Source organism: Mastigoproctus giganteus, chromosome 3 (genome assembly GCF_048544385.1).
Source record: "Mastigoproctus giganteus isolate SK-2022 chromosome 3, ASM4854438v1, whole genome shotgun sequence".
NCBI lineage: Eukaryota > Metazoa > Arthropoda > Arachnida > Uropygi > Thelyphonidae > Mastigoproctus > Mastigoproctus giganteus.
The window spans coordinates 66,021,426-66,045,821 of record NC_143577.1 but is presented as its reverse complement, the minus strand read 5'-3'; the positions used below and the strand labels follow the sequence as shown (position 1 = coordinate 66,045,821).

The 24,396-nt window shown below is 36.7% G+C and overlaps 1 protein-coding gene across 1 annotated transcript in view; it reads right to left on the bottom strand.

The window, feature by feature from the left end:
* Positions 1–7,250: 7,250 nt before the first annotated feature.
* LOC150088053 (WD repeat-containing protein 17-like) overlaps positions 7,251–24,396 on the bottom strand; it is a 350,289-nt gene continuing 333,143 nt past the window's right edge. The window contains exons 24-26 of the mRNA XM_090369994.1: positions 16,117–16,215; positions 12,291–12,447; positions 7,251–7,370 (exon numbers count right to left, since the gene is read on the bottom strand). Of these exons, the coding sequence (XP_090226120.1) occupies positions 7,251–7,370; positions 12,291–12,447; positions 16,117–16,215 (376 nt within the window). The remainder of the gene's footprint in view (positions 7,371–12,290; positions 12,448–16,116; positions 16,216–24,396) is intronic.

Sequence of the window (24,396 nt, the reverse complement as noted above, 5' to 3'; positions counted from 1 at the left end):
ACAGTTGTTTGTTACTTAGATTCAAGACGAAAGAAGTCGTGTCGTCTGAACGAGTGTTCGTCTTTAAGGAGTTAGTTTCTATGCTCAAGTTTATGAACTTGCGCTGTTGGCGTAAACGGTAGGTATCCGAGGTCTGACTAGCCCGATGGCAGATGGTATGTATAAGGTTTGTAAATACAATAGGCGAGACCTTACCTTGTAGATGTTGTAACAGTCTGGACTTGTTGTAGTCAGCGTTCCTGATTTCACGGTGGAGATGGGATATCCATAAATTTAACGTGCGTAGGCTGAAGTTAAAGCAGGCACGATCCATATGAGAGTTGTGGAACGGGGCTTTGTATCGGAACCCTTTAGGTATAATTCGATTGCTTTTGCATCTGTGTGCGAAGCGTAAATGTTGCCTGTAGCGAGCTATTGAGAGGAAGCACTTTTGCAACTGTGCACAATCGTTGTAGGTATTATGGCCATAAAGTGATCGAATAGTGACAAATGGGCCTGGAGTACTGGGGTCCATAGTTTAACAAATAGATATTTATTTAAAGTATACCCAGTATAAAATAAAATAAAATAAAATAAAATATTTCAGTAGCTTTCGGAACTCGTGTCCCTTCGTCAACTGACAAATTTGAATACATACAAGCAAAGTGTGGCACGTTACTCATTCGTCATTGTTGTAGCACGGACGTGTGCTGCCTTGCGCCAGTGATCATCCATCAATAGATCCATCTTGGATCATCCATCCAAGATGACTTCCATCTCTTGTTGTGGAAGTTTATAGCTTAAATAAATTTAAGGTTGAGCTAGACAGGCATTTGGAGTGAATGGATGGTTTTTTTTTTGGCTGATGCTGCATAAGCTTGCTTTCTTGCATCATATGCCTCAACTAATGCTAATGCTAATTACGTAATATATAAATAAAATATAACCAACAACTTTTAGAATTTACACGAAAAATTTATAGAAAATGACTGTCTTTTACAGTTTCACTCAGGGAAGCATTGGGAGCTCACACTAGCCTCTTGTTAAATTTTAGGAGATTATATTGGATAAAATTTAACAGGTTATTTTAACCAAGGAAGAATCATAGCCGAAATTCAACTAGAGCCCCTTGTTAATAAATTGGCAGCAAACCCTTGGTTTTACTGAAAGAATTATTATTTTTTTTAATGAAGTTTTGCATCTATTGTTTATGATTTTATTGTTTAATTTGAACTGTCTGTTGTATGTCAGTTTGCATTACTACTCCTGCTTGTTCATGCTCTTAATTTACTCTTCTTTGTTTGGTTTCTGTAAACCATTCTTTTCCCTGTACTATTCAGGGTGGATCTGTATGATAACACTGTTTACTCTATAATCGTGCTTTTGGCCATTAAACTAACTAACATAGGTAAAAAGGCCTATGCATTCTGGATTCATTATTCTATATTCTCTATTATGTAGAACAGAGCAGAATGGAAAGTAAAATAAAATTACGAGTTGAAGTTAAACTAAGTTTAATGTTAAATACATACGATAAACAGTAAAAACAGAATATGTAGATACATACAGTAACCGGTAATACAAAAAGCTTTCAGGCTTTATCTTTCCCTTCATCAGTTAACTATTGGATTGAAAGTTTTGGGAACGTAGAACTTAAGAGCATGTGATGGCAGTCACACACAGTGATCTGCGTGATGCAACAACTCAGAGCGGGAACTATTGTGGTGCGAGCAGGGTGCAGCATTTTAAGGGCACATTCAACCAGTTATATATTTTAAAATTGCTTCATTTTTGATTTAATTACAGTCGGACCTGTGATTAAAGAACTTCTTTATAGCGAATTTTTTGAATTCCTTTTGGTAATTACATTTAAAAGTTTCTGTAGAATGAAGAAAATTTCCATATAACAACAGATTACGAGAGACTTAGCTTTGTATGCTTTGTTTCCACCTCTGGCCTTTAGGCAATTTAAGCAATTAGAAAGTGCAAATTAAGAGTTAAAGGAATTACCTTTCCACAATGTATTCCTACATACTGAGAAGTCATGCTAGTCAACCAGTCAAAAGATTAAGGCACCTCGGTTATTCCCGACACGGATAATAGCTTCTGGTCAACTTGTGTTCTTTGTTTAAAATAAAAATTTTATTAAAAGAAATACTGCGTTATCTTTGTACGTGCTGCTTATGATTCCAGAAATTTTTGTGAGAGTGAAAAAAATGGGACTTACGGAAAAAAAAAATATCAGGGAGGAACAGTGCTTGACAAATTTTGAAAATAACAGAAACTCCAATTACAAACTTCTATAAAGTATGGCCCGTTTTGTGATGTCATTCCTCTGAACTTTTTGGTTTGTCCTCCAGTGGTTAGGCGCCTCTGTAGCCAGGTGGGAAGGAGCAGCAGTGCGTAGCACATGTTTCTTGATTAGACCGGGGTTCGAGCCCGTCACCACCAAAATACGAAGGATGCAGAAAGGTCAGGGAATGACCATTGCATATCCCAGAGCAATATGGCCTTGGTTGCTAATGCTCCTAAAAACCAAATAACAAACAAACAATGCAGTGGTTAGCACTTGAGGACAAACAAAATTTTTCAAATATCTGTTGATATTTCAACAGATATTTTAAAAATCATATTTTATCAATTCTGCAAGTATAAAATCTTTAACCCCTTTACAACTTCTCCAATTCGTTCATGAGTATCGTCTAATAGAATCTTATCTAAATATAGAAATTGCATTATGAATTTTTCTTACCCTGGCTGTTACAGGCAGGGTAAAAAAATAATACAGCTTCATTGCATATTTTTAGTTTATGTTATAATGTTAAAAGTACTATATTTCGCAATATTTTGTTTCTATAATTTTATACTAGATATATAAACATAAACTATCTGGTTTCTAATTTTTTTGTAGTTATATGTACTTTCTTTGTAGTTTATATAGAATTAAATTCTCTGTAGATATAAACGAATATCTGTTTTTCTTTGATAGTTTTTTGTTTGGTTATGGTCATTGTATTATTTAAATTATTTTATTAAATAAATATATGCAAATCATAGACCGTTACAGATAGTAATTTTTATATATTCATAGATTCAAAGATAACGACAATACAAATCAAATCGTAATGTGTTACTGAAAGTCTAAAGTCTTCTGTGTAGCAAAAAGTGACTGAGTGAATTCATCCCTGAATATTAATAGCATTGTATTTGAAGATCGAATTGAAGATTGCATCAGGTGGGAAGATACCCGATAAAAGCAACAAGAGTTTTAGGGTAATAACAGGAATATGCCTCATGACCAGCACGCCACTCAACTTTTCTGTAAGAGTGAAAAAGTACGTTATTCTTTTAAAAATAGTCATTGTAATAGATTTCTGGAATAACAATAATTTCTGAAGAAAGAGTTTATTCATCATTGTACCTGGCGGATAATGAAGGTGACTGTACTACCTGTTTGAAAGAATTAAGGTAACATTAAAGTGATGCAGATATTGAAAATAGTTCAGACTTCTTTGGTACTGATTTTGGTTTTATTATCATATTAGCTCTATGGTGCAAGGAAGCCTGAGGCTTATGCTGTACCAGCCAAAAAAAAAAAATTCCCTGAGTTACCCTGAGAGAGAGAGAGAGAGAGAGAGAGAGAGAGAGAGAGAGAGAGAGAGAGAGAGAGAGAGAGAGAGAGAGAAGGAAATCACCAAGAAAGAGAAGAATGATGATATCCAGCTCAGGACCCTGGGTGTGCCAAGCCCATAGTGATAGCAACATACAGACATATCTAAAAGAGGACTGTTATATGTAAAGTGGATAGCATATGCATTCATTACAATAATGAATACACTGTCACTTCAGAAATTATTGTTATTTCAAAAATCTATTATAATGATTATTTTTAAGGGAATAATGTATGTCGATAATCAACATAGTCTGAATTCTCATCTGCATTCAAACTGTGCATTTTTGTAAAGAGCAAAGAAAATAAAGAGGAATGTAACTTAGCAACATTTTGTTGCAAGTACGTCCATGGTGTAATTGTATACTAAATAAAGGCAACTGGATACTTCTTTATGAATAAAGAAATATTTATAAAATAAAGTCCCACAAAGTTGTAAAATTTTAAAGTTATGAAAAGTTGAAAGTTATATTTTACTATTTTTATAACTCAGATTTTTTAATGTAGTACCAAAAACACTCTTTATCATATTGGTCTATAAAGACAATTTATATAATTAGTATTATCATATTTTTTGCTTAACTTATGCCTAGTGGTAGCATTAAAGTAATGAATTCCACACAGCATACATTTAAATCTCATTAAAAGTATGGTATTCATTACATGGTTAGTGGTTATGTTTGTTATGTTTTATTTGGTTTTTAGGAGCATTAGCAACTAAGGCCATATTGCTCCGGGATATGCGGTGGTCATTCCCTGACCTTTCCGCATCCTCCATATTTGGTGGTGACGGGCTCGAACCCCAGTCTACTCAAGAAGCATGTGCTACGCATTGCTGCTCCTTCCCACCTGGCTACGGAGGTGCCTCGGTTAGTGGTTGTGAAAGGGACTGTAGATTGTGCATGTGCAGAAGGCTCCCACTATGTCCATAGTTTTCTACGTTGTGTGATACAATGCTTGTAGTGTTTTGAGAGTTAGTGGATATAGTTTAATTTTATTTCAGAGATAAGTTTGTTACTTTTTAGTTCACATCTTTGGTCATAATATCGTACTCTAATCATTCCCTTTATTCTTTATATTGCTCAACTCTTTTTTACTAGGAAATTAGATTATTTTATTAAAACTTGAAATTCTCTGACAGATCTGTAGGGGGAAAAGAGGATTTTTTTCATTCATGATTTTCTTGTTTCTTCGCACCCCCCCCCCCCCAAATGTTAGAAATCTCGAACACAAACTTCTGACTCTTATTGGTTTACTTAGATAACTGGAATACGGGTTATTGTGTATGTCAAAATTCAGCTATCTCTTGAGTGCAACTCTCTGTGCTTGGCTCTAATTTTAATCACTGCCTTGAGAGTTTTTAAGGCAGGAGGTGTGTGCCATTTTTTATCAAGATGGATTTGTTATTAAATCTTGTTTGTTAACTATTTCTTGGATTGAAGCTTTGACAATAATGGTTTGCTTTTTTTTCCCTTTTGTTCCAGCTTTATAATCTCTTTGGTATACATTGTTCCTCCTATCACTGCTGAAATAGATCAATCATTGCTTTGTTGGGTTTTTAGATTTTGCAATCCTTCTGATAAGGTTCCATTGATGGTCGATTTTAATTCTGTTGAGCATTTGTCATTTGATACTACTTTATTCAGTAATATAATAATAATCAACAATAACAAGAGAAAGTAATCAACATTACATTACAAATGCTCAGGGAAATTGCTGAACATTTGTTGTTTGATTTGATTAATTTATTCATGAATTAGGCATGTTTAATTTACTCGAAGCCCCTCCCCCCAAAGAATCAGCTTGTTTGGACAGAATTTATTTTAATTGCTCATTGCAGACCATGTCTGTTCTTCTAAAATCATTTTAAATCTGTTCATTTGTTTCTTGTTTGAAACCAACAGTTTTAAGAAAGAATGTTTTAATTAAATTCATTTAATTAGATTTGGCTGAGTTGCAGTTTGAGCTTTATCCAGGGTCAATTCTTCCTGCTTTCTCTATTGATGATGTATTTTTTTGCTGTTTTACAGGTTCACGGTGCTTACTTGGTTATCCATGTTCAAAATTTGCATCGTGTTTCTTCATTTGAAGACTTAAGGATATACTGATCTTACTGCTCTATTGAAATCAAAGTGTACCCAAATTATTATTTTAATTTTATTATTTTGGCTTCAAAAGAAATCTGTCTTCTGATATGCTGTTATTTTATCAAGAAGCTTGCTGAGCCTTTCAGTTAGCTAAGCAGTTTGTTATTTCCTCCTGTTACTCTACGAGCCAAGTTTCGTAAGAAGATATTTTTATTCCACTACTTCTATCGAAATTGCAAATTTTGGTGTTGATGCCTGATCAGCTCAATTTTTTAGGATTTCAGAATATGTCTAGTTCAACAGGAATGTTTCGTTATGACTCCAATGATTTTACGTCACCTCTTTCTTCTTCTGTGTGTTCAAATAAGCTTATGAAAGCAGTTGTGAATGATTTCCCCCTATGATTTCTGCTGTGAGTTTTCATACCGTTCTTTGTACTAAGAGTGCTTCATTTTTTTTTATTTATATTTTTACTTCTTTATTCAGTAAAGTGATTAATAAATCAAAGTGCTCAATTATTAAAAAATATTTCCATTTATTTCTAATGCCCATTCTTACCAATGGAACAGTTGCCTGTTAAATGCTGAACATTGGGTATTACACTGGCTGGAAATCAAGCTCAGGTTGTACTAATCACCATCATCAAGAAGATCAGAGCTGCTGAAGGCCTTGGGCTTTCCAGTGATAAAGAATGCATGGTGTTTTCTTTGCTTGAAGGGTCTTACGAGACAGATTTGCAGGACTGATGATGGTATAAGTCTGTGAAATTTTATGTCTTGGTGCAGTCTGGAAGTACCATCTTTGGGTAACACCTTGCCTGCCCAGTGCCTTCTTTCATTAAATAGACTAAAGAAGTGTGATAAAATTTTCATTAATGCTGCATTGACTGTTTTTTAACTCTTCAAATTTTGATGCTGATTCCTGGCACTCTGATCTTCTTGTTATTTTTATATATTTAAAGCCACACAGTTTCCTTTTTATAAAAAGGAAATTGTGTGGCTTTGAAGCTTCTGTGGTAGTTCTTTGTAGCTTTTTTTTTTTTTTTTTTTTAATTGCAAATCCTTCTGAGATCCTTGTTCTGGAGTACCATTTGTATTTATGTATTATAAATACATACCTACATACATACATACATATTACTACCCCACCTCATCTAATGATATGTCTAATTCTTCCTTATATAAATACAAATAGATAAGCAGCCGAGAAATGTGTAAATAATTTTTCTGTAAAGAACTATATTAACTCTTCTAGATGTACTGCTACCACAAGGGTATAAAATGAAATTAATTTTGTTTATTTATCATAACAGTAAGAGAGAGGAAATCATAATCAATACTAATAAAAGCATTTCCTTTTTTGAAATTAATTAGTCAATGAGTTCAATTTAATCCAAGATGCATTAAATAATTTACAGAATATTAATCAATCAAAAGTCAGTCAATACTTTCTGTTCAATACAATATACTTTAAACTGGTCTTGAAAATATTTTCTTTTCTTGAGAGACTCACAACTAAAATGGATTCATCCGCATTCCACTTCCTAGCGGTGAGAATGGATTTACCTTTGCCCACATGAGAGCGTCATTCAGAGAAATAACTGAGGTGAAATCTTCCAAAAAGAAAACTGGACCCTGAATGAGAAATAATTAACTAAGATAAATTTTTGTGACAAAATATAAGTATTAATTTTCTCTCAGTTTCACTTTGTATGCAAACAATAACCTAAAACTTAACAAACAGTAATTTTTTATCAGTAATGCTTTTAAGAAAAATTAACAATTAAGAGCATCAAGAAGTAGATATGGCTTCTGAACTTTTTACTTTTGTTAAAGAATACATTTTTCAAAATTAAAAATATGCATAAGAAAATCTATAATCTGTATTTGCAATTAATCTGTTTTTGTAAAACACAGGATGATAGTTTAATATTTATATAGGACTCCATTGATAACTGCAGGTAATAAATTCTTGAAAAGTAACATATTTGGCAAACTACTGTCCATAGAAAATAGGGGGTTAGAGGAAAAACAACAAATATGCCAATAAAATATAAGAAAAAAAAAAAACCACAATCAGCTTCACTTTGAGTTTATTATTATTATTAGCTAGTAATGATGATGTAAGGAACCATGCTTATACATTATCCACAAAAAAAAAAAAAAATTCACTACCCCACCTCATCTAATGATATGTCTAATTCTTCCTTACAGTTATTCAAACTACCCACTTCCACAACACCAGATGGTAGTTTTTTCAATTACCCTCTGGCTGAAAGGAAATTTTTGCTCATCTAGCCTTTTTGACTTTAGGTCCTCTTATTCTTATGTGTGTTGTCTGAGAAAGAGCTAAAATGCCATCATCATTAAGTTTATTCAATTCATATAAAGCCTTAAACACTTCAATCAGGTTTCTTTGCAAGTGCCTAGTTTTCAAGTGGTGCAATTTGCACAGCCAAAGTTTTTTGCGGTAAAAAATTGAATTGTCCAATTATACTCTAGTCACCTTTATGAAAGCAGAGGCTCACATCTGGTGAGTATGGGCTTGGCACACCCAGGGTCCTGAGCTGGATATCATCATTCTTCTCTTTCTTGGTGATTCCCTTCTATTTCTGACTCTTGTTTTCTCTTTCTCTCTCTCTCTCTCTCTCTCTCTCTCTCAGGGTAACTCAGAAATTTTTTTTTTTGGCTGGGGCAGCAAAAGCCTCAGGCTTCCTTGCACCATATAGCTAATATTAATAATAAAATTCTTTCCCCCTTACCCTTGATAGCAGTTATATCTTTAAGTATATCCCACATTAATATATTATGTTCACTGCCACCTAGTGGTTCTTTTATCTGGATATTCTTAGTGCATGATGAATCACTGCTGATAATCAGATCAAGAATATTGCTTTCTCTTATTGCCCCTATAACATGCTGCCTGTAGAAAACAGCCATCCAATATATTGAGAAAATTTCTGCTATCATGTGAGTGTCCAGCCCTCAAAATTCCAGTCAATATCTGGAAAGTTAAAGTTCCCCATTATAAGACATTCTGATTTACTGGTCCACTTTACCTGTCTGTGCAGTTATTCTTTATTCCCATCACTGTCATTTGGTCTATAGCAGACTCCTATTCTCATTTTAGTTTTCTCAGCTTATGTCACACCAAAATGACTCAACATTGCACTGACCACCCACATCAACTAGTTGTAATGCCAGAGATTCCATGTGTTACCTTCAGGGGAGTTCGTAGAGAATGTGCTGCCCATGTGCAAATCGCAATTTGGTACCCCCTTAAAATTTTCTTCGTATGTGAATGTAAGTTTCAAGTTTTCAGGCATCCCTTGAACGTTGCTGCCTGGTTGCAGTGCACCCCTGGCACCCTCAGGTTGGCTCGCCCCTGGCTACCTCCCTCTCCTTCTTGTAAACATTGTACTAGTCACATGTACAGGATCTAAATTGCCAGACTAAATTTATGCAACATAAAATCTATGATGTTTATCAAGTACTTTGATCTTCTATTACAATATCATTAATTTCTTTGCTCCTTTCACACATTTGCTTTCAGCACTTTTAGATCAGAACATTTAGTGGTCATAATGAAGGGCACAATAAATGCTAGTTTATAATAAACATGATAATCTTCAAAGTATTAAAAAAACAAGTCCAAAATTTAGGAAAGGTAAATGCTAGTCAATAACACAAAAAACTACAGTGAGGAAGTGGCGCACACACACACATGTAACATTATACAGCTTGCTAATGAATGTGTCATTGAGAGAGCAGAGCAGTGCCACATGTAGCAAACCAGTGCAATGCAGACCCCTAGCCAAAGGGGACCTCCAAATGCTCCTGACATTCTTATATAAAACCAATAAAATTAATAATATGAGCCCCCATAAGGGTTTGCTATGATACTGGGGTAGAGCATAAATAAATTCTGTCCCTCTGTACTATTTACTAATTCCTCCCATATTGTTCCATGATTGGAACAATAATTGTTGTATTTACTTTGTTTAAGGAGATCATATATATAAAACAAATGTACACTGAAAACTTTTGGTATACAAATACAAAACCCCATTATCCCAAGTCTGCAGCTGTCAAGCAATTAATATATTAAGAAGTAACATAAGAAGTAATGTGCTAAAATTTATTTTAAACAGACAAGGAAAAACTGTCACTGTGTTTCAATAAAAGAATATATTTCTTTAAAATTTACCCCCCCCCCCGCCAAAAAAAAGAAATACTTTCTTTGATGGAAATTGAATGAAAAATAAAGCAGCTTGGAACAAATTATAGTTATAGTCAGAAGTGCACGCAGATTGTACTCTGTATTCTGTTTACGAAGTACTGTACTTTGCATTCTGTTCATGAGGTATTGTACTTTGTATTCTGTGAAATAAGTTTGTTGAACACTATACCATTCTGGTTTGTAAAACGCAATTTTTACAATCAATATACACCAAGCATCAGCCGAAGTAGACCGATTGCTAACCACATAATATAAATTACTCTATCTGGAACTGATTGCTAAACATAATATAAATTACTCTATCTGGAGCAGTAATGGCTAAACCTTCTCCAGGCTGTACCCCAAAAATAAGATGAAATCAAAATAGCATTTAATAAACAGCCCTTACTGATATTATAAAAAGGTAAAAATACTTGAAAGTTTCTAATCAGAATACTGTAGGTGCAAGACTTTTCACACAATTACATATATGGTTTTTACTGTGAGACTGGCGCCTCCGTAGCCAGGTGGGAAGGAGCAGCAGTGTGTAGCACACGCTTCTTGATTAGACCGGGGTTCGAGCCCGTCACCACCAAATACGGAGGATGCGGAAAGGTCATTCAGGGAATGACCACCGCATATCCCGGAGCAATATGGCCTTAGTTGCTAATGCTCCTAAAAACCAAATAACAACAACAACTGTGAGTTGTTCCCGACAGACCATAAAACAAATTTATCTTCATATAAAAATGCTTTAATAACATAAACTTGTTATGAGTGGATATGTGCCATTGTTTTTAGATTTCTGATTTGAGCTTAACTGAAACTATAAGAATGTTAATCTCAAGGGACTATATATTAACTATTTCCCCCAACCCAAAATTCTGGCTAAACACATAAAAACCAAATACAAATTCAAATTTGATAACCTGGGTAGAAATTTCACACTAGCATGGTGATTTTCCTTCTCACTATTTATTTATGGTGTGAGGAAAGTATCCGTTAAACATGACAAATGCAAAGTATTGCATATGGGCAGCAGTAACCCCACAGTAACATGCCTACTGTGTGGTACCACACTCAGGGTAGTGGGGAATGAAAAAACCTGGGGGTAATTGTGCAGTCAGATATGAAGTTTTCTGAGCAGTGCAGACAGGCTGAATGGGTAGCTCATGGGGTTTTGGTTTTGTCAATGATATACAGGAGTTTTGCTAGCAGGGATAAGGAGGTGATTATCCCCTTGCATAAGGCAATGGTCAGGCCACACCTTGAGTACTGCATACAGGTCTGGAAGCCTCATTTTAGGAAAGATGTAGAGCTGCTGGAATGAGTACAGAGAAGGGCAACGAGATTGGTGAGTGGAACAAAGGGTTGCTCTTACCAAGAAAGGCTTAAGTTCTGTAAATTGCAGCATCTGGGAACTAGGCACCTGCAAGGTGATCTGATTGAGGTGCATAAGGCCTTGAATGGTTTGAGCAAGCTCAATGCTGATGGATTCTTCCTCTTGCTCAGATTATGCACCTGAGGGGACATAAATTCAAATTGAGGAAAGACAGTTGTAGAACAGATGTGTGGAAATTTGCCTTTAGCCAGTGGGTGGTTGATTGATTGAACAACCTTGCATCCACTGTTGTGGAAGTTTACAGCTTAAATAAATTCAAGGCAGCACAAAGAGTGAATGGCTGGGTGAAATGGGAAGGGCTGTTTTTTTTTTTTTTTTTTTTTTTTGGTTGATGCTGTATAAGCTTGCTTTCTTACATCATATGCCTCTACTAATGCTAATTTTTACACTGTTTTGATAATGTTTTGCAAATGGGAAGTATTCTATCTGCTGATGAACCCTCTTTTGAGTATGGATGCATGTAACAATCCAATTGCATTCTTAGAAAGCAATTAATAGATTAAGATAGATGGTATTTAATTAGAAGAGTGTAAATGAACGTCTACAATGATTCAGAAAAATGTGATATTATAAACAGCCATAAAGGTTTGTTATCTGCTGAACAGTTGTAATTCAAATTAAATAGATAATCAACATATGATAATACTATCTATAATTTAAACAATATTTTCATAAATTCATGAAAATAGTAGTTGAAATAATCAGAGTAAATGCTAAGTAAGTTGGAAATTATCAGTAAGTTGGAAATAATCAGTAAATAAGTAAGTTGGAAATAATCAGAGATGTTAAGTAATGGTGATTTGCATAACAATTACTTAACATCTCTGATTATTTCCAACTTTTTATCATGACTGATTCTACAATTATGGGTGCTGAAATGTGCGTTATAATATATGTTTTATTTTATTTTATTTTATAATTATTAAATTTTTACCTGAATGATATTTCCATGAAGGAAACACCTTCTCTGATCTGAATGTTGGGGAAGATGGGATCCAGTCACCATAGTTACTCCGGTATCTCCCGTTGATGATTCACTCCAAACTTTATTCATGAAATCTTCATATATCTGATTTTGTTCAAGTGTTAATCTGGAAAATTTAAAATTAATCCTGTTATTAAAATCTTTAATATTTGTTCCAAAATGTATTCATGTAAATCTTTGGTTAAAAAAAAAAAACAAAACAAAACTATGAAACAAAAAGAAACAGCATTTAAAAAATAACATTTTACAACAAAACAATAAAATAGTTTTGTTGTAAATTTTTGTTTAGTCATTCATAACTTTTAGTCAAAATAAAAAAAAATTATTTGATTAAGCTGAAACTTTCATATTGTGGCTTCCAGGCAAAAAATGAAGTGTTGGTTGGCAGCAATAAAATCATTTTATATGCAATGGTACATAAAAAGAATAATAACTTCCAGTACTGGTTTGATCTTTCAGAAATGCATAATTCAATTTTAATAGCTTGATCACACAGAAATAATCAAAAACCCATCAGAGAAACTTCACAGCTCTATCAGGTGCGCATGTGTGTATGCATGCATGCACATGCACAAGAAAGCCTAAAACATTTGTAGTAAACCACCATTGAATATAAATATAAATTATTATTTTAAACTGTTTTGTCATTAAACTGTTCTGGAAATATAACTGATCTTCATGTCGAACTCATGTGACACAAGAAGCCATTTTTATAACTTCTAGTTTCCTCTCATGTAAGATATAAAGACAACGATTTGTGATGTAAGTTTCAAGCTTGAGTGAGGGTACAATGAAAATAATTTAACTTTAATAGAAAGCAAATTGTACAGTAACACTCAGTAATATATCAATGATAGTCATTCATTTAGTTGTTCTCATTATAGTCTGACCTTAGATAATGCAAAGTGAGGCAGGACCACGTTTTATAATGATTGAAGATATATACAGTAGAACCTGGATAAGAAGTTTTTCAAGGGATTGGAGATTTAGAACTTCTTACGTGGGAAAACCTCTTAGAAGGGAAAATGACCTAAGGGTATGAAATAGTAACTACACAAATAAAAATGAAAAGATACACATACATAAGTTAGAGATGATTTTTAAGTACTATTTCAGAATTTATAAATATTTTACTCTGCCCATGGGAAACATTTTTAAACTGGGGATTTCTAATTGCTTCACATTCTGTTCATTAAACTCATTACCAAGTTGGAAGGATGGATATCAATGAAAACAATTGCAATATCTCACTTCCATTATACCAAAATATTTCTACTACAAATGGTTTAGTGCTGAAAGCCTCAGACTACGAAAAATTCATTAATCAAACAAGTTGTGCCAAGCATCAGTTTAATTTGTAGTAAACCACCAAAGTAGGTGAAATGGCATCATTTCTGTTATATCTCATAGTGTGAGCACCTTCACAATGAGTTGCCTGATATTGAACTACCTCGAATAAGCAATGCTTCGACAGTGGATTCTCAAATAGGCAACATTTCGCCAATGGATTCTCGGTGGATACCATCACCCCACAACCCCTGGGTGGTGGTATCTGCTGAGAATAAGTAAAATTTGTCTTCTCCATTGGCAAAATGTTGCTTATTGGAGGTAGTGCAACATCAGGGCAACTTGTTGTGAGGGCATTCACAATATGAGAAACGTGTATATCAAAAACGATGCCCTTCACCTACTTCATGAACTAAAATGATGCTTGGCACTAACTCATTTGATTATCTAATGTTTATATTGTTTAATATTTTTTAATAATAAAAATAAATAATTTCGATATTTAAAAAACATATTAAGTGGGAAAACGACATTATAATAATACACTGTGTATTCTTTATCACAAACTTTTTATGGGGAAAGCTTTTTATGCAGGAAAATAATAATAATAGATTAAACATATAGATGTGAAATTGGGACTTAAGAAACCAAACCTAGTACAGGGGAAAACTTCTTATGCAAGAATTTCTTATCCAGGTACTACTGTATATTTTTTTCACTCCACTGGAGAATTACCTTGATGTCAGCATTTAAGGAATTGGTGGTGGATGTTCAAGAATTTGAAGCTCTTTGTGCAGGGCAAGGTTGCTCAAACTGATAGGTGAAATGTAGTGTACTATCAATGTGATAGGATTTCCAGTCAGTTGAGAAAGGTCAGTAATATATGAGGAAAAGAGGTCACTCAACCTCCCACATTGAGTGATCAGAGAGATAGAATTAGTACTGGCAAATGCATGATGCTAGAAAGCAAGTTTACACAGTATCAGCAAAAAAAAAAAAAACACCTTCCCATTTTACAAGTTTTTCTGTTGAAGTTTCTGAGATAATTAGCGTAAGTCAATATATCAATTCTGATGTAATCCATATCAATGACTACTGATTAGATGGAAGGTTGTGCAGGCAGTTGATGGATTTGTCCATTACTTTGGAAAGAGTAGCGAAAAGTGCAAAAATGGGATGATAATGGGAGGGAGTGATTTTTTATCCTTTTTAGGAACTGCAATATGAGCAGAGAGAACTACAATATATTCAGAAGGAACAAAACCAGCAGAATAAAAAAGTACAAAGAGGTGACACAAAACAGGAGCAATTTCAGGGGTGCTGATTTTAAAAAGAAATGGAGAAATGCCATCAGGACCTGGAGCTTTCTCATCCCTAAGACTGTTCAGAAATCTAACATATTTTTGTCAGAAGACTACAAGAGGCATTGAATGAAGTGTGTTTTTGGTATGGTTGGAAATAATTTACCAAGATTATTAATATAAGGCTTGGAATAAAGGTATGATGCTAATAAGTCAGCTTTATCTTTAGCTGAGGATGCAACAGAACAATCTGGCAAAATGACTTCAAGTATTGGTAGTTTAAACTTGGCCAGTCAGTCATTAAGGAAGAACATGTAGCTGAATTAACTAATAACTAACAATACCTCATGATATCCATAGAGTAGCAATAATTTGTTGGGAACTTGTTCATGGATTTATTTGTACTACATTAAGAATTTATTTTCACCTTCTTGATGGTTGCCTTGCAGCCATGCAGTGCATTGAAATGTACTGTTTCCCTCAAACATTCAAAACTTTAGCAATCTTCTATTAATAAAGTTGCTATGGTATAATCCAGACTATCTTACATAAGGCACTTATTATTATAAAATGAAGCCAGCATTGTGAAATTAAACAATGTTACTGAATGAACCCCAGGAAATTAATTGCCAAATTATACACGGAACAGACGTGAATGTGAGTCTCTTAAAGAGGGGAAGGAAGGGATAATGCAAGCAAAGGCTTACCTTTCATTTTGAGATAGCATTCTTTTGAACAAAGAACAATATCAGATTTTTTATTATTATTTTGGCAAATGAACACTTCCATTCTTAAGGACATAACTTCAAATGATTTAACATATATCCATTTTCACGTTTAATAACCTTGATATACAAAGCACTTATGGACACATGTTTTTTTTTTTTTCCTTGTTTTAGACGCTAGAATACATTCCAGAACTTTTGCACATACTTTTGAAATACCCTGTATGTGTGTGTATATATATTTTTTAAGAAATTAAGAACTATATATGTTAAATATAAGGAAAGAAAAACTACTAAATTATAACTAGAGAGCCAAGTACAGTATTCCTGTCCTCTATCTTAAATAAATGTCTGCACACACACACACACACACACACACACACACACACACACACACACACACACACACACATATATATATATATAAACAAAATTAAAAAAAAAAAAAAGGTTTAGACATACTCATGTTTATTTAATACAGCAGTCCAAGCTCCAATTTCTGATGTTATAAGTTCTTCATTAATTGGTAATTTAGCATTGTGAACTCTTCTTAATAAACTTCTGCAAAATGTTTTGTAAAAAAATGCAATGCTTCTATCTCTGCTTTTTTAAAATTTAATTAAATTTGATATATACATATAGCAATATAACACAATGCATTTTTCAGATGGATGTACAGAATTTTTCAATTAACAGGCACCAGGATCTAACTTGCTTACTTTTAGGTTTAGATTTTGTGATTTATAAATTCAAGTTTTGGATAATCAATTGCTTTCTCAATGGGAAAGTTGTTTTCATCTTTAGTTTAGTCTAAAAACATCATCAGTGTACTGCCAAAATGATCATAAACTGATTTTATCTAAAAAAACAAAATAAAAAGTAATACGATAGTGGTAGCATGAAGAGATACAGCAAACCTGCAACTGTACATCCTGCACAACTAAGTATACATATTGGAGAATAAATATCCCCATATAGCCTTTATGTTTCTTTGTTTTTTTAATTAAAATAAGATTAGCTTATGTCCATTTTAGAAGTACAGCAATGACAGGGAACAACTTCCCACTGAGAAAAAGCTGATGATTTGGTGATATTTAAATAAAAACCATAAAAATATAAATGGTAACATTTATTCCAATTTTAACATCAAACTCAAAAATTTCAGTCCAAATATTACAAAAAAAAAAAAAAAAAAAAAAGATTTAGATGTCAGATGGCCTAAACCTAAAAATAAGCAAGGTAGACCCAATGCCTTTTAATTGAAAAACCCTGTATATACAATGAATTATTGTTGTACATATTTATCAAATAAATAGGAAAAGATTAACTGTAATAATGGAACAATCAAACCAACATTACAATGAAATACATATATGAGTGATTCAAATATGAATGTAAAATTTTTAATGAAATTTTATTTTATTAAGTAATAAGTAAAAAAAATATTATTACTTTCCCAGATGTCTCCCTTTATTTCTTTTTACAAATTATCTTTATGCTAACTTACAAATGCTTTTTTCAAAGAAGCTCTGTGATGGTTGTCAGTTCTGACAACCATCACAGAGCTTCTTTGAAAGCAAGAGAACTTCGTGAAACCATCTTGTAAGCTGAGAAGGAACCCTAGCATCTTGAAGTCCTCATAGATATCCCATTTATACTAGTCATACTTTGTCTTTTCATGTCTCGCATTTCTGCAGTCTTTTTTTAACATGAGTAGAGTAATTGATGGATGTATATTCTTATTGAAAAGTAACAGCCTTCAAACATTTAGTTGAATTGTCTCTAAAATGCCCCACTCTTCTGTTGATTATAACTAAGAGCTATTTCTTCATAAACAATAATCAAATCAAAACAATGGCACGGGGATACTGCAACAGTGTAAAACATGTATAAAGTGTATTCATGTCTGACAGCACCAGGATGTAACAGTTCACTGCAAGGCCAGAGATTTAAAAGTGTATGGATTTTGTAAGTGTAGTTTATGTATCATTGTTCTTCTGGCCATTTAGCTGCTAGACCCCTGCTGGGGCCCAATGTTGCCCATACTTGGCCCTGTGGAGGCAGATCAGGTACCCAGTAGTTGAAATTGTTACTCTGGCAGACCCTGCCACCTAGTTTCCTGAGATTTCAGTGGCTACGGCCTCTAAAGGCGAAATGTTTATAAATGCAATTTAATTTAGACATAATTAAATTTTGAGCTTGTATGGGGCATATGCTAGCTATAGGTATCATCCTATAGCTAGCAGATGACCTGATCTTGATGCTGGGGACAGACTCCAGGGCTCTCTTAGAGACCTATGCAAATCGTGCACTGACAGTGCTACAAGAATGGCTACTCATAACCAACTGAACATCTCACCTGCTAAGACCTGCTCTGTCTTATTGAGGGGCACACTTGCACTAACCAGACCACTGCAGATAAAGATCCATGGCACTACCATAAAACTGCAAGCCCAAATGAAATACGCTGGAGTAGTCATAAAAAAAAATCTATCTTTCCTACCGTATCTTGTCAACCTACGTAAGAAGATCACAAACTACACTGCCCTAGTGGCCAGGGTAACCAGGCGGGACTGGGGCCTCAAAAAGCACACCCTGGCACTCTTCTATAAGGCAGTTTTCATCCTTGCCATCACTTATGCCTCCGGGGTGTGGTTCACAAAGAAGCAGACTGTCGTCAATCGCCGAAAGCTAGAAACCATCCAGTGCTCTATCCTCCTAACAATAACAGGATCGCACAGTCTCAACCTATGCCCTGCAAGTCCTAGCAGGTGTACTACCTTTAGACCTAGAAATTGTCTGCACAGGTCTACTCTATCAACTCTCCAAAGGAAAATCAGACACAATATTAGATTTCACCTCTCATCCACTCAACAACAGGACTGCAGAAGAAAAGAAACTTATCACCCATTTAACGTAGGTTGGGCAGACTAGGTGGACGGAGTCTACAAAGGGGGCCATAACCTGAAAATTTCTTCCAGAAGTCCAAACAGTTTATCCCAAATGCCCAACATGGTTCTCCCCAGGCCTAAAAACCACCTTCCTTCTCACAGGGCATAGTTCCATTTGTGCAAAACTGACTTATTTCCATATAACAGACAACCCCTCTGTGTAACTGTGGATCCCAGGAAACCTGGGAGCACCTTATGTACCACTACCCGCTTTACGAAGATCTTCAATGCATTCTCATTATACAGATTCATTACCTTCTGCAGGATCAAGAAAACCATCTTCTGGAACACAAGCAACACTACCGCGCCTTTTCCAAGTTTGCCAAAGACCTTTTTGCCAGGAAATGAACTTTACCTCAACAGTAAATCTCTGTGGGTATAGTGCCATACAACTCCTTCCTTGGTTCATTCCAGGAGTGACACAACCACCAGCACAGCTCAGATGCTGCCATTAGGCCTTCCTAGCCACGCTTCCTTGAATAGTCCTTTGCCTCCACTCCCTGGGCGGGAGGGGGAGGTGGCTCCTGGTCTCCCCCACTCACCACCCCTCTTTTCCCCTCTGGTAGGGAATGGGCCTGCTCCACTGATTTGGGGGTCATCTTCTTTATGGACCCCTTATCTCTGTCTTTTCTCCCCAGCCTTCAGTCTCCCCACCCCTCTCTCTAACTTATAATTACTAGGGTCCAAATCATCTCTAAATTGCTTGAGCCCTACACCCAAAAACTTAATAACATCAATTCATATAAATATTATTATTATTATTATTAGCCATATGGTGCTAGGAAGTCTGAGGCTCAGGACCCTGGGTGTGCCAAGCCCATACTCACCAGATGTGAGCCCCTGGATATGGTACTCCTTTTGGCTGACCCCTATCTATAACGGCGGTTTTTTATTTATTTTTTTTATTTTTATTATTTATTTATTTTTTTTAGGTCCTAGCCACTGAAATCTGAGGAAATTAGGTGGCAGGATCTGCCAGAGTCAATAATTATAATACTGGTCTGCCTCCACGGGGCAGAGTGTGGACAACGTTGGGTCCCATTAGGGGCCCAGCGGCTAAATGACCAGAGGTCACGACACTACACATGTACAAAATCCATACACTTTTAAACCTCTGGCATTGACAGTGTTCTGTTTCATACTCACAATGTATAGTACACGGAGATGGAGGAAACCCCTGGTGCCGTTTGACACTAAACACTCTATGGGTATCACCCGTGCCTGCTGTACCACCAGCACTCCCACCCTACACGTATTAACAGGAGCCCCTCCTCCTGGACTTAGAGGCTATTCACTGCGGCATCACTCACAGCATTGCAAAAGGACAACCCTGCACCTTCCCGAGTTGCAGTAAACACAGCTGCGAATCAGAAAGAAGAAAAAATCAGAGTGCAAAGACACTTACAGCAGGTATGGCAGGACTGATGGATTGCCACAACCAAAGGTGAAACTACAAAGAAATTTCTGCCCACCATAGACAGGGTGTACCCCAAGTCCCCACCCTGGTTTCAACCCCACGGAGTGTTCAACGTGAAATTAGCATCTTTCAAAATCCTAGAGGACCCACGTTGCTCCTGTGGGGCGCCAGAAACCTGGACACACATAATGTATGAACGTACCGACTATGAAGACCTACGCTGCAGACTTATGACAGCAACCACGTACTTCCCAAGACATCTCGAGTCACACCTACTAGATTCATGCGAAGAGTACAAGGCACTAACTAAATTTGTGCAGGAGTTGTTTACCCACCGCAGAACACAAATTGCTGTTCACAGCGAACCACAATAATAAGGAGAAACTCATGCAAGAGCTGCTTTCCCCCTCCAGAGAAAAACACAATTGCTGCATATAAGAAACTTCAATAAGGAGGAACCTCGCGGACTCTTAGTACAACGACCTACCTGATACAGACACGGAAATATGACTGACGCGTGTGAGGATACCTGCACAAAAATGGATATGCTAACAACTGGATGGGATGGGACTGTCCCAGGAATGATGAACTTTCACGGCTTGGACACTTCAACTACTGTGACTACACACAGCTTTGCTGCTGATGCCATAAGGCGATCTAGGCGGAGGAGAGAGGGGACGGCTCTGCTGTTTCCTCTCCTCCTCACCCACCCTCTTTCCCTCGTGGTGGGGCATGGGCATGCCCCACTGACCTTCTCTGGGGTCATCTTCCCTATTGACTCCATATTTCTTACTTTTCCCCCCAGCCTTCAGGCTCCCCCCCACTCTGACTAAACATCATAGCATATGCCCCACACTACCAAAATTTAATTGTTCAAATCAAGTCATGCATGTCCTTTTGGCCTCTAATAATCTCTTTAGTGTCTTACCAAAAATTGCCACATTTTGCATTATCTTTTTTTTTATATAGGCCCTAGCTGCTGAAATCTCAGGAAACCATGTGGCAAGGCCTGCCAGAGTAAAGCTTCATACTACTGTGTACCTGGTCTGTCTCCACAGGGCCAAGTGTGGGCAACGTTAGGCCTCAGCAGGGGTCCAGTGGCTAAATGGCCAGATGAACAACGATACACAATATTACACTTATACAAAATCCATACACTTTTAAATCTCTGGCCTTCCCCAGCGAACTGGTACACCTACAATGAAAGAAATGCGGAGATGGGGGGGGGAACCCCTGGTGCCATTAGACATCAATACACTTTACACTTTATAGGTAGAGAGTAGGGGGAGGTTGAAAATGGGGGGAAAGAAGGTAGGAGTATGGGGATGATAGAGAAGGCACCCCAATATGGTCAGTGTGGCTAGCCCAGGTCTCACCAGGAAAAAAAGAGTGAAGCAGGGGTGGGGGAGACATAAAACGATCTTCTCCCCCTCCTGCCTGGGAAGAGGTTATAAAGAGGCAAGTAAGATCAGGGTGCCCGGATCAGATCGCCTAGGGGCACCAGGGCATGATTGCCATCATAATGTTGTGTCATAAATCATGAATTCAGTAGTGTTCAGTTTGGAAGGGTTTAAAGAGGTAAGCCTGGTTAGGGCACCTGGCTCAGATCGCCTAAAGGCACTGAGGCAATATTACTGTTTTTATATCTTGTCATTGGTCATGTATCCAGTGAGAGTTCCTATTCAAGTTGTTGTCCATTTCAGTGTAAAATTATTTTTGGGATGGAGTGCCCATTCAGTATTTCTTCTAGGTTGGTAATAGTCAGCAGACTTTGTAAGCCTTAACCAGTTGTGGTTCTCGGCTTTATCATCTTCCTACTCCAGGGTAATATTAATTCCACATTTAGGTTGGGATGAATTTGGTTTTTGTCATGTTCAGGTTGTAGTTAGTTGTTTTCATATATCTTAAAGGGTTCTTCTTTGTGCAAACAAGTCCTGGGCATAATGTGAGAACGCCTTGTATTTGTCTTCTGTATCTAGGATGTCTGATTCCTGTTCTCTAGGGGAGTAGTGTAGTCTGGTGATTAGCAGGCAGTGGAGATCCTCATAATGTTTGCAATGATACATTGGGTGCTGCCAGGTCTCCGCCTCCCCGCAGAAGCAGAGGGAGATTAGTGGATAGCTCAATCCAAAGGTTGATAATTTGGCATTGAATGGGCCATGACCTATTAGCAAGAAGGTTGTGTTGAGTCCAGGCGAGAGCCAGAGGGTGGACCTGGGTACACCCTGTCAATGTATGTGAAGAATGTTTTAGTAATTTCTCCCTTGGTAGTTTGCCCCCATCAACTTTGCCATGTCCACTGCAGGTGTTGATTTACTCTTTGTATCTCTACCTTGTGGTCGTTAGTTGGATTGGTGGTGTGTCCTATGAAAGTTGTTGGGAGTCCTTTAGCCAAATAGTGGAGCAGGGCAGTTCTGATTGCCTCCAGATCCAGTGGGAGGGCTCCCAAGAACCTGAATAATTGTGTTCAGTATATTATTAATTGATTCATCCTACATAGTGGCCAATGTACCCTGCGTTGTGAGTGTGGATGTGGTGACGTCATCTCTGGGGAGTTTATTGGTAGTGATTTTATAAACTATCCCCCAGGGTTCTGCATTCCCAGAATTACCAACTAGGTGCTCTGATGTCTTCAGCTTGCTTTTTTTTATGAGACTGGTGTAGTGGTTTCTTGCTTCTCTATATCGGTGTCTTAAGGACTCTACTTCAGTGTCTGTCCAAGTCTGTCGGGCTCTTTGGAACTGCTTTCACCTTTTCTGGACTTCTCTCCACAGATTTTGTATTTCCGGCGTCGCATCCACCACAGGACGGCTCCAGATGCCACCTTTCTTCTTTTAATTGCTGCTTCAGAAGCAGTGGTGATGATCTTGGTTACTCTGTGCTGGTGATCATTTGTTTCCCATTGGTGATGGTTCTGCGGCATGCATTGATTAGTGGTGTGGTAAGCGATTTCTTGAAGTCATCCCACTTCACTTTGGCAATTGCAAACCTGTTAAGTTCCTGTTTGAGGACCGGAGATCTGGTATGTACTTACTTTGTGGTTGGATATGGTCTAGGAATCTTGGACCTCCCAGTCCACAATGTAGGCAGCGATATTAGTTGTTCCTAGTGTGACATCTATTGTTGCCTCCCACAGAGTATTACAGAGGGTTGACAGCTGGTGAATGAAATGCTCCCTTAACCTGCCCAGTTATGCTCCTGTGCTTTACTGTATTCATGACTAAGGGTTTCCCATGTCTTTTAAAAAAATTCTATTAAGAGGTAGTAGAAGATAAAATAAGTGGGAAAAATTTTTTTTACAAAACACAAGTTTGTTTTATTCTATTACAAATACAGTTTACTAGAAATGTCTTCTGTAATCAATAATAAATATTTAATAATGGCATATATCCCCAGAACACTGCTTACCTGCTTAATTCAGATGAATACGAGGATAACAAATGGTTATAAAATTGCTATAAAAATTATGTGTTTCTTGGCGATCAGGTGTGAGACTATGCCAGGCTGGAGACTGGCAATTGACATCTGCTCCTATGATGATACATTGGTTGGGGAGTTAGTCCAGGAGTGTCTGCAGATAGTGGGTGGCAAAGCTGATTTCCTCCCCCAGTTGGCAATACAGTGAGACGACATAGAGGGTTCCCAAGGCTGTGATTAGGTGGGCATAAGCAGCCCACGGTGTGCAGTATTGTGAGATTTTCGTAGCTGTGATGTTGGGATTACAGACCACAACTGTGGCCCCCATGGAGCGTGTTCCTCATCATGAATCACCTTATAACTGAGTGGGTATCCTCTTACTCTCTTAGTATGGGTGTATGGTTCTTGCAGTATTAGGAGGTCAATATTCTCTTCGTTGGCTTTGATTCTTAACTGTTCTGCAAATGCCTTGCTCTTTGAATATTGTGCTGTATGATCTTCAGCTCTGTAGTATTATACTGTTTAAGGTATGCCATAATCTGTTCTGCTTTGGTACAGGCTCTATTTTCAAGTAAGTCGGGCACTTAGGATCTCTGAAAGAGCATATGTGGTCGATTTTGAGTGCCTTGCAATTAGCACATTGTGGTTCCTTTTCCTTGTTGGGGGAGGCTGAGGAAGTCATGACCCCTCTCTGCACAGTGGCCACAAGTGGAAGTGGGTTGTGTGCAGGTATGAGAGGTGTGACCATGCTTGCAGCATCTGAAGCACTTGGCCACATGCTCCTGATAGTGATGACTTCCCCATTCTATGAAGATTTGTGTTTGGTGTTTGAGTACTTACCAGTTCAATTATCCAATTTCTGTTTGTTCCAGTTTTAGTTGCATACTTTGGGAAGACCAGGTTTTCTAGGTTTTTTTTTTTTTTTTTTGTTAGTTGTTGGCACATCGGCTTCTGTGG